At 44.1% G+C, this 19,978-nt stretch overlaps 1 protein-coding gene across 1 annotated transcript; it reads left to right on the top strand.

Annotated features, from left to right (window-relative positions):
• The first annotated feature begins 273 nt into the window (after positions 1 to 273).
• On the top strand, positions 274 to 19,698 carry LOC111231917 (unconventional myosin-VIIa-like). The gene is made up of 47 exons (XM_022759190.1): positions 274 to 291; positions 401 to 502; positions 604 to 756; positions 1,310 to 1,494; positions 2,683 to 2,804; positions 2,897 to 3,039; positions 3,132 to 3,245; positions 3,392 to 3,545; positions 3,663 to 3,739; positions 3,826 to 3,945; positions 4,298 to 4,437; positions 4,582 to 4,792; positions 4,873 to 5,008; positions 5,092 to 5,261; positions 5,358 to 5,498; positions 5,593 to 5,751; positions 5,957 to 6,049; positions 6,625 to 6,719; positions 6,827 to 6,911; positions 7,016 to 7,234; positions 7,321 to 7,530; positions 7,619 to 7,831; positions 7,931 to 8,037; positions 8,300 to 8,342; positions 8,616 to 8,749; positions 8,844 to 8,970; positions 9,066 to 9,185; positions 9,547 to 9,720; positions 9,941 to 10,168; positions 10,264 to 10,431; positions 10,525 to 10,642; positions 11,591 to 11,717; positions 12,638 to 12,804; positions 12,891 to 13,072; positions 13,162 to 13,283; positions 13,385 to 13,539; positions 14,692 to 14,845; positions 15,430 to 15,585; positions 16,255 to 16,360; positions 16,476 to 16,589; positions 16,679 to 16,766; positions 16,887 to 16,993; positions 17,562 to 17,747; positions 18,332 to 18,448; positions 18,635 to 18,718; positions 18,816 to 18,935; positions 19,037 to 19,698. Exons 1-47 carry the CDS (start codon positions 274 to 276, stop codon positions 19,130 to 19,132), a joined length of 6,360 nt encoding a protein of 2,119 aa, XP_022614911.1. The 3' UTR covers positions 19,133 to 19,698.
• Positions 19,699 to 19,978: the final 280 nt, after the last annotated feature.

The following is a 19,978-nucleotide window of genomic DNA, read 5'->3' as shown; positions in this document are numbered from 1 at the left end:
TTCAGTTGTAATTTTATAATGAGATTGAAGAGAAGCTCGTTACAGGAAGTGTCTCGTCAGAATAAAAGATGCTTAAAGAGGTAGTGTTTTTATCTATAATGTGTAGAAGGCCCCACAATTAAAAACCTACTGAACTGAAGTGAATAAACTGAATGAAACGTGTGTCGGTTTTCTTGCAGGTATATGTTAATAGTAATTACTAGAACTGGGCTGAATCTGAATTAGGATATTAATGTTGTCATTGTCTTTACAGACTTGATCCATGTTTTCACCATGCTGCATTTGAGTAAGGTATGAAAGAGCATTTCTGTAATTTGTAATCTTAATTTTAAAATTCGTTAGGCCTGGTTATTTTTATTTTTATTTTTTTTTTACTACAACTTCTGTTTTCCAAAACCAGGGAGATTTTGTGTGGGTGGACTCTGGTGCTGGGGTGCCGATCGGGGCGGAGGTGAAGCTGACGGACACGGGACAGCTTCAGCTGATCGATGATGAAGGAAAGGTACGCAAACCACCATTTAACAGTGTTGCTGCCGTCAGGTCCCTGGAAGATGAGTGTCTGCCCTCCAATGTAATGTCAACTCTTTCATAACATGCACACAGGAGCACAAGATCAACAAGAAGACGGAGGGGAGCATCCGAGCCATGCACCCCACCTCTGTGAACGGCGTGGATGACATGATAAGGCTGGGGGATCTGAACGAGGCGGGTCTCCTCAGGAACCTCCTGGTGCGACACAAAGAAGGCATCATCTATGTAGGTTTCAGTTCCCCGGTTTTCACTCTCAACCACCTGGTTTTTATGATGCCTATAACCTGCCGTGGAAACGCTTACTCCTCTGCGTCTGCAAATAGCTTTCTATCTTAGACTTTGCCCTGTAGTTTATCACAGTGCCGTTTGTCTCCATAGAGACGAATGAGCCTCTGTTGGACGGAAAGAAAGAAAAACGTCCCAGTGTTTGTGTGTCACTGCATCAAAGCTCAGCACTGTGTTCAGTTATGAATCAGGGCATTTTGTTGTATATAAAAATACTACTGCTGAAATGCCGGCAGCCAAAATTTACTATGACTGATATTCCTTTGTCTTGTACTTGCAAATCATATTGTCAACCACAGTTTAAATCCAATGAAATATATTTAGAACATGCATCTCGTGCGTTGATACCATGACTAAACAAAGGGTCATTGGGGGTCACTGGTTTGATGTTGTGCTTACACCATAATAACTTGTCTATTCTCATGTAAACACACACACACAGACTTATTAAATGTGCCACTGTGTGAAAGTTAATGACCCTCTCTGTCTGAAGACGTACACAGGCTCCATTCTGGTTGCGGTCAACCCCTACCAGCTGCTGCCCATCTACACCACCGACCATGTGCACATGTACACAGATCGACGGCTGGGCGAACTGCCGCCACACGTCTTCGCCATCGCAGACAGCTGCTTTTTCAACATGCGCCGCAACCGAAAGAACCAGTGCTGTGTCATCAGGTGGGACTCCGTCTGCTGACAGGCCGCAGGGATGTGCAGGGATGTGCAGGGACTGCCTCTGATTCAGTTTTATTTGGACTGTGGCAAATAATTGATTGACTGGCTGAAACCTTTGTTTATACAGGGAGAACTCGCTGAGAAACAGGATCTATGATTAAGTCACATTATTTTTTTTATAAGAAATTGACAAGTAGCAGTTACATGATAAAGGGCAATGTAGCAACTAACTTACCACATTTTGATTTTTGGCAGAGAGTTAGAGGAGACTGATATCACATTTATGTCTGTATGGTAAATATGTTTTACCCGCAGCCTTACATTTATCACACAGACATGAGAGTGGTACCATCTTCTCATCTAACGCTAAACAAGTAAGCAAATAGTTCCCAAAGTCTCAAACCGTTCCTTTAAAAATGGTGATGGTCATGGTGATGATGATGATGATGAGCCAGAAGATGAAGTATTTGTGAAACCTATGCTAAAGTAGAAATTCACAAGATGCTCAACGTTGTTCATCTTAAAGCTTCTGATATTTCCCCTTTAAAACAACACGTAACCCAAAATTATGACTTTATTCCCGTTACATTATGACTTTTTTTTATTGAAATATTATGATTTGTTCTAGTAATATTATGACTTAATTCTTGAAATTTTAGATTTTTTTTTCCTCAATGTGTGCAAAATGAAACTAGAAGCTGATTGGCCAAAGGTAAATTTAAGAGCAGACTGCATTGTGTGGCGTGTACACACAATCTCAATACTTCTGAAGGTTGCACAAACACTTGTGTCTGTATTTGTCAAATATAAAATAGTGTCATCTACGTACAAATGGAATAGATCATTATTAATATACAGGATAAACTGTGAATTGAACAGGACCTAAAGTTGATCCTTGTGGAACCCCTTTCTGAATGCCGCAAAGTTTAGGTTGCACACCATCAGCCACAACACATTGAGATTTGTTGTGTAATAATTTATGAACCAGCTAAGGGCAGTTTTGTCAAAAACATTACATCTGTAAGGCGCTTTAAAAACATATGCACCACAAGAGACAGCTGACATGGTAGTATGCTCAGATCTGAAACCAGATTGCAGGTGGTTTGAACCAGATGTTAATTAGAAGGTCAGAAATCTTTCCAGGGCAGGGAGGAATTGAAATGATAAATAATTCTTTATTTTCTCCATCAGTGGAGAGTCGGGAGCAGGGAAAACTGAGAGCACCAAGTTGATGTTGCAGTTCCTGGCTGCTGTGAGCGGACAGCACTCCTGGATCGAGCAGCAGATTCTTGAAGCGAACCCGATCCTGGAGGGTATGAACACGACACCAACATAAAGTTACGAGGCAGTCTTCACGATCAGCTGAATCCTCCATTGTTTCATCAAACATACATTTTCCTCTCAGCTTTTGGTAACGCCAAAACCATCCGCAATGATAACTCCAGCCGTTTTGGGAAGTACATCGACGTCAACTTCACTAAAGGCGGGGCCATTGACGGGGCCCGCGTGGAGCAGTACCTGCTGGAGAAGTCCAGAGTTTGTCATCAGGTGGGGAAAATCAGTCAGCTGAATGTCTCCAGGAGCAGTGGAGTGATACAAATCATTTCTTTTTATTAAAGAACGTGTGTTTTCATGTGCAGGCACCCGAGGAAAGAAACTACCACATCTTTTACTACATGCTGATGGGCATGTCAGCTGAGCAGAAGAAGATTCTTTCCCTTGGGAGCGCTGCTGAGTACAACTATCTGACCATGGTACCGACATCATTTAGAAAACTGAAATTTGAAACAAAAGTCTGTCTTTGTTGATGAGATTTTGAAGAGAAATGCACAGAAAGAAAATCACAGATAACCAGATGAGAGCTGATATTTAGCTTCAAACCGTGTGATGCTGTCACCAGGGTAACTGCACCAGCTGCGAAGGACGGGATGATGTGAAGGAGTACGCCCACTTCCGTTCAGCTCTGAAGATCCTCACGTTCACAGAGAACGACTCCTGGGAAATCTCCAAACTGCTCGCCGCCATCCTTCACCTGGGCAACGTGGACTTTGAAGGTAAGGACACTTTGCAAAGAGATATGTGTGTAGATACTAGATAATAATATCACTCTCATATGTAATAAAATAATTGCATCTTTTAAGATAAGGAACATTTTTCTTGGATAATTTCAGCCACCATAGTAAATAACCTGGAGGGCTGTGAAATCCGCACATCAACCCATTTGAACATGGCTTGCCAGCTGTTGGAGGTATTTGGAGTATTTTTTTTGTGTGTGTGTTTTTTTTTTATGGAAGTAAATAAAAAGAGCGGAGATGACCACGTCTCTTTCCTCAGGTGGATCCCAAAGCGGTGGAGAAGAGTCTGACGCAGCGCTCCTTCATGACCACCAGGGAGAGTGTGACCAAACCTCTGACCTCTGCCCAGGCCGTGGATGGCAGGGACGCCTTTGTCAAAGTAACCAAGTCACATTCGACACAACGAGAACAAGAATCTGGGCATCTCTTGTTGGTGTTTTAAAATCAAAATCAAGTTACAATAAATAACAACAAAAACAGCCTCAAAATGATAAATACCAAATAGAGATTTTAGCAATTACCAGAATTATTTAGTTATTATTACTTATTATTATTATACTACCTTTTTCAATACAGAATTTAGAAAAATTATGAGCATTGTACATTGTACATATTTGGATAGTATTTTTTTGTCAATATTATTACAATAATATAATAGTATATATAATATTATTATATATTATATAATATCATAATATAATATTATGCTGTTCTCTTTATTATGTATCCAGGCTATTTATGGAAAACTCTTCATTTGGATCGTGGACAAAATCAACAGTGCCATTTACAAGCCGCTGGAGACTCCCGATGAGGTCCGACAGTCAATAGGCCTGTTAGACATCTTTGGCTTTGAGAACTTCACCAAAAACAGGTTCGTGACCGCAACACTTCTCATGATATTAGAGCTTTGTTGTGGCTGTTTTTTAGACACAGGAGACATTTTTTTTATAAGTTGAGACTTGATCCATCTTCCTTTCTTCTTTTCGATGCTGGTGGATTTGTTGAACTGCTGCAGCTTTGAGCAGCTTTGCATCAACTACGCCAACGAGCAGCTGCAGCAGTTTTTCGTCAGGCATGTTTTCAAGCTGGAGCAGGATGAATACGCCCGTGAAAACATTGTTTGGAAGCACATTGATTACAAAGACAACCAAGGCACCCTGGACGTACTGGCCAACAAACCCATGAACATGCTGGCTCTTATTGACGAGGAGAGCAACTTCCCCAAGGTCTCCGTCCTCTCTGCGCCTTTCAACATTGTGTTGTGACAAAGCGAAGCAGGTTTTAACCCTTTCTTGTTCATCTTCAGGGCACAGACACCACCATGCTCCAAAAAATGAATCAGGTCCATGGAAAAGGGGAAATCTACATCCCCCCCAAGAACAACTATGAGACACAGTTTGGGATCAAGCATTTTGCTGGAGTCGTCTACTATGATTCAAAAGGTAATTCTGAAGCTTTTAAAAGCAGCAACTCGTTTCTGCTCATCCTGTGTGATGTTCTAATCTGCGTCCGTCTTTGTTTTGAGGTTTCCTCGAGAAAAACCGTGACTCCCTCAGCTCAGACCTGATCCAGCTGGTGGAAACCTCGACCAACAAACTCCTCAAACAGGTGTTTCACAAGGAGCTGCAGTCCGGCACGATCAAGAGCAGCGCCAACCCGAAGATGGTCATCATCACGCCCAAGAGCAGCGTCCGGGTCAGTGCGGCCTTTAGCTTCAGCGCCAGACGCAGCTGTAATCAGCTGGAAAGTATAAAAATACCATTAATGTATGGAATCACTTGTGTCTGACAGCAAGCATCTGACAGCAAGAAGCATGTGGCGACTCTGACGGGCCAGTTCCGCCAGTCTCTGGATTCCCTGATGAAAACGCTGACGGTGTGCCAGCCCTATTTCATCCGCTGCATTAAACCCAACGACTTCAAGAAGCCCATGGTGAGGAGAGAGAAGCTGTGTCCACAAACCGGTTCACGTCTTTAATGAGACAACTCAGTGTGAGTAAATCAGATTCCTCTCTTCTGTGTCTCAGCTGTTCGACAGAGAGCTGTGCATCCGTCAGCTCCGCTACTCGGGGATGATGGAGACCATCAGGATCCGGAAAGCCGGGTATCCTGTGCGCTACACCTTCAGCGAGTTTCTAGACCGCTACCGCGTCCTTCTGAAAACGTCCATCTGTGATCCCAAAACGGTGAGTCTGAGGATTTAATGATCATTTTCACCTCACACCTTTTTTTAAGACCATGGTTGTAAGATCTGTTTGAGATACTCGTAACGCGGGTCGAGAGAGACAGAAACGTTTGGATGATCAATAAATCGTGATGCTGAAGTGACATTTTCCAACGCAGCTGCACCTGAGACGTTTGGCCATGTGTGAAAATGTTTCTTTCTTACAGGAAAGTAAAGAGAAATGCTGCGAGAGCATTTGTGAAAGCGTGCTCGCTGGAGAGGGCGACTGGAAGACCGGCAAGACCAAGATATTCCTGAAGGTGCGGCTTTTTTTCTTTTTTTTTAACATATATATATATACAACCCTGTTGTTAGTGATGGTGATGTATGGAATAATAAAACAGCCAAAAATAATTTAAATTTAAAAAGTAACTGAATTACTTATTGTATCTACTTATAAACCATCCATCTCAATTTATACTGTATGGATTTCCTTGATTTTTAAATATTTTTTTAGATAGAAAAGTCAAACTTATTTCCTCTAAACACTTGTTACAATCATCATATAATGAAGTTAATTTACTCCATTTTGTATAATTTAGCATTAGTTAAACCAGGAGGAGCATTCTTGTTTTCAATTTCTCTGGGTTTTTTTGTTGGATTTGTGTCAATTCAGCAATTTCCTGTACATGCTGAGTTATACAGTATATTGAATGTAAAATTCTACATTTCATGGTGTTAAAAAATATATATAAAAATATTATGGCACAGAAACGTAACAATATTCCAAAAAAAACAATATTCAAGTTGCTCAAATCAAGTGCTTTGATAGGTGTTTGTATTTTTTGTCCAACAAAATAATAAAATAATACTCGCTGCTGGTTTTTTCTCTCAGGACATCCATGACACAATGCTTGAACTGGAGCGAATGAAAGAACTCAACATGAAAGCACTTTTGATCCAGAAAGTCCTGAGAGGCCACAAATACAGGTACGGGAAAAAAAAAGAAAAAAGAAAAAAGAAAATGTGTAAAATGTGTTTGTTGTTGTTGTTGTGATCTGCAGTTTACACGTCTGTACGTTTTATGTCTTTCACAGGAGAGAGTTCCTGAGGAAAAAGGCCGGCGCTCTCGTCATTCAGAAATACTGGAGAGGACACAAGGGCAGAAAACTGTACAAAGTGGTGAGTCGCTGTTTAATATATCAGCGTTCATCCAAGTGTAAATTCAGACCCGGCTTGCAAAAAAAAAAAAAAAAAAAAACCCATCAGTTATGTTGTGTATTTAGGTTCAGCTGGGCTTTGCCAGGCTGCAGGCGCAGGTTCGCTCTCGCCAGCTCCACTTCCTGTACAAGAAGAAGCGGGAGGCGGCCCTCGTGCTGCAGACCCGAGCCAGAGGATACCTGGTCAGGAAGGAGTGGAAGCGCAAGAGAGATGCTGTGATCCTCCTGCAGGCGCACACCAGAGGAGCGCTGGCAAGGAAAGCTCTCAAAAAAATGAAAAGAGATGTGAGTTAAATATTGTGAATTATGAAGTCCCTCCTGGTTTTTATCTTCTGTACTTCTCCTACATTACAAAACACCTCTTCTTTCAGATGTACCTCTCTGCTAAAGAGAAAGAGGCGGAGCAGCAGGCCATCTTGGAGAGGCAGAAACGCTTGGAGGAAGTGCTGCGGCAGAAGAAAGAGATGGAGACCAAAGCTCAGTCAGAATCCGTCACGGACCAGGAGATGGTGGACAGCATCTTTGGCTTCCTGCCCACTATCATCGGAGGGCAGGAGGGGCAAGCGCCTGTGGGATTTGAGGTTGGGGAACCAAAGGTTTTACACAGAGACATTTAGTTTTTTTTACTCGTCAGACGGTCGGTCACCGTGTGTCTGTGTCTGCTTTCAGAACTTGGAAGGGAAAAAGATGATAACCGAGGAGATAGACATCGACGACGTCCCCATGGAGGAAGATCTTCCCGAAGAAGACTACGACGACCTGGATGAGTACTCCTTCTCCAAGTTCGCCTCCATGTACTTCCAGGGTGCAGCCACTCACACCCACATCCGCCAAAGGCTCCGGCAGCCTTTACTCTACCACGAGGACGAGGGAGACGTTCTGGTGCTTTTCCTTTTGAGACCATTTGAGTTTCATCATTCCAGTTGTTTTTCAGTCTTTGTTATTTCATTAACAGCATTTCCGTTGCTGTGTTTTCTCCAGGCTTCGCTCACAGTGTGGTGGATCATTCTCAGGTTCATGGGAGACCTTCCTGAGCCGAAGAAGCAGGTGAAGGTCCAGGGAACCTCCACACAGGAGCGCATTCTGCCGCAGGACCTGCTCTCCAGAAAGGACAGGCGTCTCAGCCACATGGTGGGCCTGGACCAGGTAAACATCCTTACAAAGCCGAAGACATGATACATTTTGAATATTTCCTCAGTTTGTAAAATGATATTAATTGTAAAAATGTCATTTCTGTCTGTCGTAGAGAGTGCTGAGGAATAAAAAGGACGCAAAGCCTTCCACAGTCCCGGAGGAGCCGACACAGAACAGAAAGAGCTCCATTTTCACAGACCTGCTGACGAGGAACAGGAAGGCCTCCGCCGCGCCCGGCGAGACCGCTCAAAACCCGAAGGTGTACACTGTACCAGAGGGAAGTGCACGAGCGAGGAAGGGATCCACTTTCACTGACCTGCTGTCCAGAAACAGAAAAGCATCCACCGTTCAAGAAAACGCTCTCCCGAGATCTACTCCCAGTTACAGGAAACCCTCCATCATCATGGAGGAGGTGAGCTGGAAGCCTAAAAAATAATAATAAATAACTGAACTTAGTGTTGCTGTTTCCTGGTTTTAACTTACTGAAGTTATTTTCTCCTTCCAGTCAGAGGACCAGACTGAAGTGTCCAAGCCTCCCGCCCTGCCGCCTGTGAAGGAGGACAGCGACCCGATGGTTGAAGAAGGACCCACTCTGGACCGGCCGCTAACCTCTCTGGAAAAACTCCACATCATTGTGGGATATGCTATTGTCAGACACGACCTCAGGTTCAAGAAGCTGCACATTTAAAACCATTTACTTCTCAGTATCTTATTCCAAACTCTCTCATGATACATGATATCTGTCTCTTTGTCCGTCCAGGGACGAGATTTACAGTCAGATCTGCAAACAGCTTCAGGATAACAACAATCGCAACAGCTACTTCCGTGGTTGGATCCTGTTGTCCCTCTGCCTGGGCGTTTTCCCCCCGAGCGAGCGCTTCATAAGGGTAAATACCACAGTTGTATTGGCTACTTCACTCTCATGCTGGTGCTCGCTCTCTGTGACGTTTGGCTCGTTGCCTTTTATCTCTCGTCTCGGCAGTATCTGCAGAGTTTCATCCGCTCCGCTCCGGCGGGCTACGCCTCCTACTGCGCTGAAAGGCTGCGGCGCACAGTGATGAATGGAGTGAGAGGGGAGCCTCCGACCTGGCTGGAGCTGCAGGTACTGAGACCGACATGCGGCGTTCTTGCAAATATTCAAAGGGTCATTTCACCCAAATAAAAGAAAAGCATATATTTTCTCACCAGGCAGAGAAACAGTTTTATTTGTCTGTTATTTTATATCTGACATGTCTGATGCCGGTGGAGGTCAAATTTGCTTTAAGGAAAAACCTCACAGTGAACAGTTTATTTATAAACCAGGACTAATTAAACCTAAACTGTATGCACCTCTAGACGCCTCCAGAGGCAACTGAGAAAATGTAATTTAAATATAATTTGGGTGAATCGACCGTTCACACTTTAATTCATAGAAGGTTTCGTTTCCAGTTAGTGAACAAGGTCATTTCTCTGTCCTCTGGCAGGCAACCAAGACGAAAAAGCCCATGATTGTGTCCGTGATACTGCTGGATGGGCGTTCGATAAACCTGCCGGTTGACTCCGCATCGACCTCCAAAGAGATCTGCCAAGTCATCTCCAGCAAAGTCCGACTCAAGGACACCTTCGGCTTTTCCCTCTACGTGGCTCTGTATGAGAAGGTACGCAGTCACAGCCAACACTGTGATGACGTGTCGCACTTCCTAAAGAGAACAGGCGCGTGTCCGCCACACTGTCCGAGTAGCTACAAAAGGCCCCACATTTAAACATCCTGTATATTGTGAAAATATAAATATGAAATGTTTCAGAAAACTTTTAAAGCAAGTTAACATTTTTTTTCCTTGATGTTTTTGTTATAACAACTGTTGACGTGTCCTGAAGGTGTGGGCTCTGGGCGGCGGCCGGGAGCACGTGATGGATGCAATCTCCCAGTGTGAGCAGGAAGTGAAGAGGAGGGGGGGGCAGGAGCAGCACGCTCCCTGGCGTCTCTTCTTCCGCAAGGAGGTGTTCACCCCCTGGCACGACTGTGACGAGGACAAGATCAGCACCGACCTCATCTACAGGCAGATCGTCCACGGCCTGAAGTTTGGAGAGTACCAGAGTGAAAAGGTGCGGGGTTTACATCGAGGTTTATCTTCGACAAGAATCCTCCAAACTTCCAGTCATGCACTTCAATAAATCTTCCCACATTTCACTTCACACAGGAGGAGGATCTTGTTCAGCTCGCTGCAAAACATCTGTACGTCCAGCACGGCTCGGACAGCAGCCCAGAAAACGTGAAGCAAGCCGTTCAGGATTGCATCAACAGCTCTCTGCTGGAGGCCAAGTCGGAGGCCAAGTGGGTGCAAATGATCAGCACTGCTCACGCTGAGGTCGGTCCCGTCGCGTAGAGAGTTTTAACCCATCACAGTCTGTCTCCAACGAGTGCTTCAGTAGATTCTGATTCCAGTCTGTCGTTCTTAAAGGGTTCATATCTGAGTTCAGGGCAGAAGACGGATTCAGTGAAGGCGGAGGCGGTCGACTACGCCCGGAAGAAGTGGCCCATGTTCTTCTCCAGGTTCTTTGAAGTGGTCAAGCTGTCAGGTAGACGTCTGTTAGCGTCGCTCTACTGTCCTCGTGTGTGTCTCTATCTACAGCTTGACAAATCACTGCAAGTGCATTCATTTACATTCATGCAGAATGGTTATAGTGACAGTAAATGACACCGTTGGGTGACAGAGATAAGTTACTAAATAGAACTGAATTGATTTAATGTCGATTGAGAACATAAACTGTGGACAACACAGACATTTCTACACTTTCCTCAGCGATGTGGAGACAAACATTTTTTAATGATCGGCAGCGAACCTCCTTTGAGCAATTAGCTGTTGCTGCTTTTTGTATCTATGTCAGACTGGAATATACGAGGCTATTTATAGAGACGCCGTACCGCTGGGGTTAAGACTCCAGCAAAGCAGCTGATTAGCAGGGAAGAAGTGGGTTAGGAACAACATCCCCTCCTTCTCTGTTTGCAAAAATACATACATACATACATACATTCATACATACATACATCTGAGGTGTCCAGTAACGAGCTCTGAGGACTTCTCCTCACAGCTCAAATTTAATTAAAAAAGTTATTACAGGAGTCTCCTGTTGAACAACTAATACGTCTTGATGCTTTATTTTGAAATGGTACAAAAACGAATCAACAATTTTGTATCAATAATAAGTTTGTAATAAAAATTAGAAACTTCTTCTCTTGTGAATTGTGCATGTTTGAGTTTTGGATCGTTGGTTAGAGACGTCTCTTTGGTCTCCGGCAGCTTGTAACGAACACATGTCACTATTTCCTGATTCGTTTTATAGACTAATCAATTAATCAACAGAACAACTGATGAACTGATGGTGAAGATGATGTTTAGCTGCAGCCCTAAAGTGATGATACAGCCTCTACTACGGTACACATTATCGCTGGACAGGAATATACTAATCATATCTCCCGTGACTCATGATTTATCTGGCTTGTTTTTTTCCGATGGACGTATCCAGGTCCTCCGCTGCCAAAGAGCAAGTTCATTGTGGCCATAAACTGGACTGGTATCACCTTCCTGGATGAAAGAGAGAAGAGGCTGCTGGAGCTCTCCTTCCCCGAAGTGACAGGAGTCAACACCGTGAGGTAGAGGCAGTTAATTATTGGTCCAGGTGCAGCGTCGGAGAAGGAAGCACCTTATACAGCTGTATGCAAATGCAAATAATACAATTCGTTGCTTTTTAAAAGGGAAATGAAGTAAATGCAGCACGCAGACATTAAAGATGAGCCTTTCCCCTCGCAGCTTCTCAGGAAGTTTCGGTACAAGTTCTGAGATTCAGAGATATTTTTAGGTGATGATGAAGATGTTGGAAACATGGGGACAGTGAGGGCCTTTCCTAAATCTTCAGCTTGTGTTTCTTGATGCATTCAGAAAATCCTGATATTTAGTGGAACCCATTCTTCCCTCCGTCTGTACAGGGTTTCCTGTGTCCTTCGGTTGCTACACAACCCCCCCCAAAAGCGGAATATTTCCACCTCCATGCTAAACGTTTGGCAAGCTTCCCGCTGCTTCTTTGCAGTCACACGGGGGGGTTGTTTTGCCTTTCTGTCCAGCAGACGTGTGGTTTTCCCATTTCTTGATGACATTTCACACAGTGGGAAATTCAAGCTGGACTCACTCTGATATCTTTGATTATCAGTCAGCTTCATGTTCAGATCCTCACTCGGTCGCTAAGAGGAGCACGTGGCTGCTGAGTGTCATAGTGATAATGATAATTATTGCAGGTCCTAACCAGTCGGGTAAGACCTAATGAAGCTCTGAGTTTTACAAACTGCAGGCTGCTCAAACTTTGGCGCAGTCCACAGTTCTTTAAAGTTCAGCCGGGCGGCTCTGTAGCACCACATTTCACCTTTTGTCAAAAACTTGCAGCTCCTGCAATTTGGATATCGCAGTTGAGCCATATTGTGATTTGGATAATATCTCGATTACTTGTTCAGCCCTAGTACATATCATCAGTTACATGATTTAATACTGTGTTTCTGACTCGGCTGCGACGCCCGCCCAGGGAGGGAAAAGCGTCGGCGCAGGCGGTGTGTCTGCTGACGCTGAAAGGAGACTTCACTCTGAGCGGATCTGCAGCTGACGACATGGCCGAGCTGGTCACCATGTTCCTCAGTGGACTGACGGAGCGATCCGAGTATGCCGTGGCCCTGAAGGAGGTCGACAGACAAGGTCACAGAGTGTTTCTTGCGTTATCCCTTCTCGCTGATAACTTTTGCTGATTTGCTAACTGGCCGATTTCCTCTGTTCCCCTGCAGATGATCCCACGTTCCTCAGCTTCAAGAAAGGAGAGCTCATTCTAATCATCAAAGACGATGAGTTTTCTCAGCAGGGTGGCTGGATAAAGGGCCAGATTGGGGGCGCAAAACAAACAGGAGCCATCCCCACTGACGCCATCTTGATCCTACCAACGCTCAGCAAACCCACCTACGAGGTCATGGTACGGAGGCGCCAGTGACGACGTCTTTTCTCGTGTGAGCGACTGTGTCCTGGTTCTGTGGAGTATTACATGCTCTCTTTTATTTTCAGAGCCTCCTCAGCCTGCCTCCTAACCAGAGGAAGACCATCATACAGGCAAACCAGAAAGAAACGGGGACTGTGGAGAGACAGGCTCCTGCCACGTTGAAGGAATTCTCCCTGGAGTACTTCAGGTATCTGGAAAACGCTCTGAGTTACTACATGTCTGCAGGAAAATGAACTGAACAACAACGCTGACTTCAAGCATCTGCATCTTGTGTCCTTCATCCTGCAGGCAGCCCACTAAGGACGTTAACCGTCAGGTGATTTCCAGGAATGCTGCTCCTGAGAGGCTGTGGGCAAACTCCAGAGAGCCAATCAGACAGCCCCTCCTCAAGAAACTGGTGGGCAACCCCGAGCTGAGCCACAAAGCATGTCTGGCTTTCACTGATATCCTATATATACCTGAATTATACCGATCAGTGCAGTTAAAACCATTGATTTATCTATTTATCTATTTACAGGGTTTAGTTTTCCACCAGCTGCAGTAAATATCAACAAACACGTGACAGAATGTGGATGAGCGTCCCTTCCTAATTTAAAGGTCACATATTATATAAAGTGAGATTTCCGTGTGTAGTGTGATTATAGATCAGGTCTAGCTTCTATATTAATACTGTGAAAGTATCAAAGCCTCAGTCCACAGAGAAATGCACACAGCCTGTATTCAGAAACTGAGCCTTAAAACCAGCCGTCAGGACTTCCTGTAACTTTGTGATGTCACAACAAAGCAGTCACCAAGCCCCGCCCAGCTGAACCCACCATCCAGACCTTGCAGGATTTGGTTTTTACCTGAAATCTGCTGTATTCTTATTCTATCATTCAAGGAAACAGTCAGCCAATCAGAAGAGAGGCTCAGAGCCTCCTCTCTTCTGATTGGCTCACCGACCTGTTGATACTAGAGCTCCAGAGAGAGGAGATGTAAAACTACACTGAGATGGTTTTTGGTTCTTAAAACCACAAATATATCTTTTTATAGATCAACACTTGTAAAATATGGGACCTTCAACAACATTAAATGATGTTTTTACGCTGCAGTGAGTATCAGGCTGTGATGTTATAAATCTACTGAGCCGCCTGACAGGTGACTCAAGCAAAGAGCAGATACTCAGCTGCTTAATCAGGCCTTACAAAGAATCTACACTTGAATGCCATGACCTGCTCAGCTGTGCAGCTGTCACCTGTTTTTATTACAACCCCTCTGGTATCAGTGACATGACCTGTCTTTCCAAAACAAAAACAAATGGTTTCTATCTGACGAGTGTGTGCAGGATCATCAGGTGGCCTGCAGCACAGAGAAGGCTTCACTGCGCGCGTCCAGTATCCTAGAAACCACCGCCCTGTTTGCCTGCACTCATACCCTCGACACAGCCCCCTGCAGTATGCTAAGCTAGCTCTGGAAGCTTACAGCGTAACCCACCAAGCTAACCAAACTAAACTTCCTCTGCTCCCGTAGTGTAGCAAGCAGCAGCCATGGCTTTTCTTATTTCCAAACTTTATGAGACCAGGATGTTCGTTTGTTCCTCCTTGACTGCTGTGTACCCATCCTGAAATATATGGGAGATTACCCCACCAAGCAGATGCAGAGTCCCCTGGAGCTCACCGACCAGATCTTCGGCCCCGCCACGCAGAATGAGGCGCTCAGGGACGAGATTTATTGTCAGATAATAAAGCAGATGAGCAGCAACAACAACCGGTACGTGTCACCGTGTCAGGCTCTCGGCTTTATAGATCTTTATGGACTCAAGACTGAAGATTTGTACAATAGAAAATGTGTGAATTTACTGTACATTCAAAAACTGCTTTCACTCAGCTTCAGTAACATTTGTATTTATGGCATGTCCGTATGATAATGAGGCAGCGGCCGTGGGGTTTAGTCCCATTCTGTTACTGCAGATTATAAAGTGATGCAACAATCAGTTTATTGACAAAAAAACAGTTTTGATTTTCAATTCAAATTGAGAGTTTTGGTCTTTTTTTTTTTACTTTAAAATGTTCTGTGTTTCCAGCTTCTCTCTGTTTTATGTCATTGTCAACTTTACCAAACTAAATCTAAACAGGATCTGTGAATTTAAGCAGCTAGAACTCTTTATTTAGACAGTAGGAAGTGCAAACTGTTAAAACAAACAAAAAAAAGAAGACAAATCTGACACTTTCTTTCCAAAAGTGGAAGTGAAATGGAACCACCCTCCCATGTTTCGGTGCAAGAGAGTGGATCAAAACACAAACCAGGGCTCCCGTTTCATCACAAGCTTATCGGTGTCTTTGTCCGTCCTCCAGGTTCAGCATGGAGCAGGGCTGGCAGCTGCTGTGGCTCTGCTGCGGCCTGTTTCCCCCCAGCCAGTCTCTTCTGAGACACGCTCAGCGCTTTCTGGAGTCTCGCCGCAGAGAGCCCTTGGCCCACGATTGCCTGCGGCGGCTGCAGAGCTCTCTGAGGTTAGATCAACACCATCGCCACCGCGGGGGGAAACGCAGAGCTGTGTTTCCATGTGTTTCAAGAAGAAGTGTGTGTGAGAGATGAAAAGTGTGTGGTGAAAGCTTCTGCTCCTCCCTTATTTCATAATAACAATTAGTGGGTGTGTGCAAACAGCAGCAACATAATTTATAGAGCAGCTGTACAAAATGCACAAGGCAGTTGCAACACTACGAGCAGCGTTAGCAGCCACCACGACACGACATGACACCATGACTGGTGTGGTGAGAAAAGGAAATGTCAGGCCGTTGTGCCTCATGTTCTTCTTATGCTTCATAAAGGCTGAACCATTAGACCTGAGCTGCAGTGTTTGGACTTGATCTATGTTCTGTGAGGGCGAGTTGAGCAGTTTAAAGCAGCAGTTCTCACACCGTCAACAGAGTTCCATACAAATGTGTTGCATCACCTTCACAGTGAGTTGACCGCACTTAACATCTGCATTTGCATGGCCTCCCTCTATAAATACATACGATTTACATTCAGTACAACCGACGTTATGACGGCTTATGTCTGATCCGCGGTGTTTCATTCTGTGATGAAGCACCTGCTCTGCAGCGGGACCTGCGACTAACTGTCAAAATGATAAAGTGAAGCAATACTGCGTGAGTCACACAATGTCTGTCATTGTGCAGGATGGAGCCCAGGAAGCTGCCGCCACACCAGGTGGAGGTAGACGCCATCCAGCAGAACAGCATCCAGATCTTCCACAAAATCCACTTCCCCAACGACACAGGGGAGGTACGAGCCTGCACATAGGAATGTAGAAATACAACATTTTAAGAGGCTATTATATTTTTTTAAATTTTACACGTGACATCTTCACTTGACTCTCATCCCTTTGGTCTCATCGCAGATATTCGAGGTTTCCACCAGCACCAGGATCAGGGATCTCATTCAGAACATCAGCAACAAGCTCGGCCTGGCCTCGGCAGACGGCTTCAATATTTTTGTCAAAACACACGACAAGGTCCGCGTCACTTTTTCTCAACCTCACACTCTCTCTCTCTCTCTCATGCGACTGTCCAGCTCAACCTCTGTATTTGCTGTTTCTTTCAGGTCCTCAGTTTGAATGACGCAGATTACTTCTTTGACAGTCTGAGACAAATCACTGACTGGTCCAAGAAATCCAAGAGGATTAAAGACGGTAAAACAAAACATCACGTGATTAAAGAGACAGTCAGACACTTGATTGTTCTCTGTATTTACCTGTGAAAAACCTTTGTGTGTGTGTGTGTGTGTGTGTGTGTGTGTGTGTGTTGTGCAGGTGGGCCAGTCAACATATCCTACCTTGTGTTCTTCATGAGGAAGTTGTGGTTCAATGTGATCCCTGGCAGAGACACAGAGGCCGATCTTATCTTCCATTTCCCTCAGGTACATTCATTTGAATGTTTGTAGCTCAGGCACCATCACATTTTCCAGGCTGATCAGTTTTTTCCACATGATGTGAAAGACAAATCTCTCCATGAACATAATGTGGCCCCTGACATGTGGAGCAGATAGCATCAGAACCACCCAGCCATGGCCTATAAAACAGACTGTAAACTATTATTATATTTTTCCTCCTAATCAACAACTTGAACGAATGAACAAGTAGGAAACTTTAAACTTTAAACACGAAACATCTGATCTGAAATACACTTGTGGTGGTGGTGACATATTGCTCTTCCCACACTGGGACCTGCTGCACCTGCCTCTCCCTCGGCTCCCATCACCTGAGTCAGCAGCTTCACCGACCACCGGCTGGAGTTGGGAACAGGCTCGATTGTGGTTTGGTCTCTTGCGTTGTTGTTGTTGTTGTTTAAAAAATGTTCGCTATCTCTTAAGAGCTAGTGTGCCTGAAGGAAGTCTAAGAAAACAAATTCTACTCCTCCTTATATTTCGGCGGGACTTTTATCTGGGTGGCTCGCCCGAGTAAGAAAACATCCCTTCTCTCTTCCAGGAGCTGCCTAAATACCTGAGAGGCTACCATGTCAGCACCAGAGACGAGATGGTCAACATTGCGGCGTTGCTCTTCAGGATAAAGGTCAGCAATGACAAGACCCAGCTGGTCATGATTCCCAAGATGCTGAGGGAGCTTGTGCCGGCCGACCAACTGAAGGCCACGTCTGAGAATGAGTGGAAGAAGGTATGACGGGCTTTTCTCTTCATGGATTTCATCTCTTTACTCCCTGATCTGCTGGTTACCGGCTCTAAATCTCAGAGTCTTGTAGTCAGCAGATCCTGTGGAGAGCTGAGGGTCGACAGTGCAGTAGTTTGAGACGCCCTCGTCTTGTCCGTGGCTCTCAGCCCCACGTCCATTAGTTCTGGCCATTTTCTTTGTCCTACACTTTCTTTTTTTTTTTTGATGCTCGCTCTTTAATCTAGTTTAACTTTTTCTTGTAAAGCACTACATAAATAAAGTTATTATTACTGATGAGTGCAGGCCCTTTGAGGAGAGAGGCTGAGGTTTTGATGTTTTCACAGAATTGTTAACGATAAGAGAAATAGAGAATATCACCGGACTTGTCTTTTAAACCGTCATACGAACAATCTCACCATTATGCCGCTGCTGTGATCTCTGTCTCAGCTCGAGCTCTTTTTGCCTGAAGGCTGTGGGGGTGTTAGAAAATCATTAACCTCATAAAACGCAGTGCAAAACCCCCCTTTTTTTTTTTTATAAAACCGGAGCGTTGCATCGTTCTGTGATATTTTCCTTCTTTTAATTTTCAGAGCATCTCTGGTTATTATAACAAACAAGCCGGGATGACTGTCGACGAAGCCAAGGTGGCATTTCTGAAGGCGGTGTGTCGCTGGCCGACCTTCGGCTGTGCGTTCTTCGAGGTGAAGGTAAGGGCGTCAGTGAAAGCGGCACACATGGCGCTTTATCTTGTTATCTGCCGTCCACTCGGTCGATTGGCTGGATGGGTGGTTTATTAATGTGATGCTTCAGCGGTCTGTCACGGGCTCCGTCACCGCGCTGCGCTAACTGCAAAACTGTTTTTTCTCATTTGTCTTTCTCAACTCTCTTCTCAGCAAACATCAGAACCAAATTTCCCAGATATCGTGCGAATTGCCATCAGCAAGCAAGGACTCACAATCATCCACCCTAAAACCAAGGTTAAAGAAAAATCTATCAAAAATAATCCTTAAGAGTCAACATCCTGTTCTTACCCCCCCCCACACACACACGTTAACTTTCTTTTCTCTTGTAAAGGATGTTTTGGCAAATCACCCATTCAACCGCATCGCTAACTGGTGCAGTGGAAGCACCTACTTCCACATGACTATCGGCAGTTTGGTCAAGGGAAGCAAGTTCCTGTGCGAGACCTCGCTGGTAAGATCTGTCATTAGACATGAGGCCAACTCTCTTATAAGTTAAAGTTTTGTCCGTTTCATTTCCGTTTCTCTTTACGTCTGCGTCTTCTTTTTTAAAAGGGTTACAAGATGGACGATCTTATAACCTCCTACGTCAACATGTACCTCAGAGAGAGGACGGCGGGGCAAACCAGGAACCAGCGCTTCAATATTTGAGCCAATGAGTGTGACGCCAAACCCCCGTAACTGCAGGTGTTAAACCGCCACACTCCATATTTGGTTCATACGTAAAGAGGCAGAGCGCAAATAGTGCAATCAGCTTTATTTGTGCTGTGTGAGGAGGAAAAGACGTTGATTTATTATGTGAAAGAAACACATTTTTATTTAAAACTAATATTTCTGTAGCATGTGTACAAGTAACGTAATCTGAAGGGAAGAGGTGTTGTCGAAGACGGATGAATTAGAAAACAATTAAATGCGTCTTCTATCTCCTGTCCAGAAACAAATATAAAAATATTATATATAAAAATGAGTTGAATAAATGTAAAAAACTAATTGTATTCTCTGTGTATTTTTCCAACTTTAAATTCCGGTAATTTAATAAAATATGGCGTTGAAATGTTGCCGTGTTGCATTTAGGTGCAGGTCGAAAACTCCAATGTCTGTTTCTTTTTCAACTCATTCATATAGAAATTGTAAAGTTTGTTATCTAAATCTGAACACTCACAATTTCCTATGTTTTAGGTATTTATCTGCACACGAAGCAAAGTTTTACATCTTTCTAATTTGGAGGTATTTGTTTTTTGGGTAAAAAGAATAAACATAATTTATTCACAAACCACTTTATACATTTGTAAATTTTTGTTTACAAATTATTTCCTCTCCAAATTAATGTGCCTGCCTTTAAAAAGTTATGTTTATATTCCCACTGAAAATGGACTGTGTGTCGCTTGGTTTCAATTCTCACAGTTCAACAGTTGAAATGCAATTTTTGTTGTTGTTGAATCCTGTAGTGTTTACACTCGTGTTTGCTTGCTGGCAGTCTGCCACGTGTCCATAACG

Source organism: Seriola dumerili, unplaced genomic scaffold, assembly GCF_002260705.1.
Source record: "Seriola dumerili isolate Sdu_G_001 unplaced genomic scaffold, Sdu_1.0 BDQW01000321.1, whole genome shotgun sequence".
NCBI classification, from domain to species: Eukaryota; Metazoa; Chordata; class Actinopteri; order Carangiformes; family Carangidae; genus Seriola; species Seriola dumerili.
Note: the sequence above shows the minus strand (reverse complement) of the source record. Positions and strands in the feature narration are given on the sequence as shown.

What these genes read in the sequence shown, in the direction of transcription:
- LOC111231917 (XM_022759190.1), top strand. An exon ending in TGATCGATGATGAAGGAAAG is followed by an intron (nt 503 to 603) that starts GTACGCAAACCA and finishes ACATGCACACAG; the next exon opens with GAGCACAAGATCAACAAGAA. An exon ending in CGGCTGCAGAGCTCTCTGAG is followed by an intron (nt 15,586 to 16,254) that starts GTTAGATCAACA and finishes GTCATTGTGCAG; the next exon opens with GATGGAGCCCAGGAAGCTGC.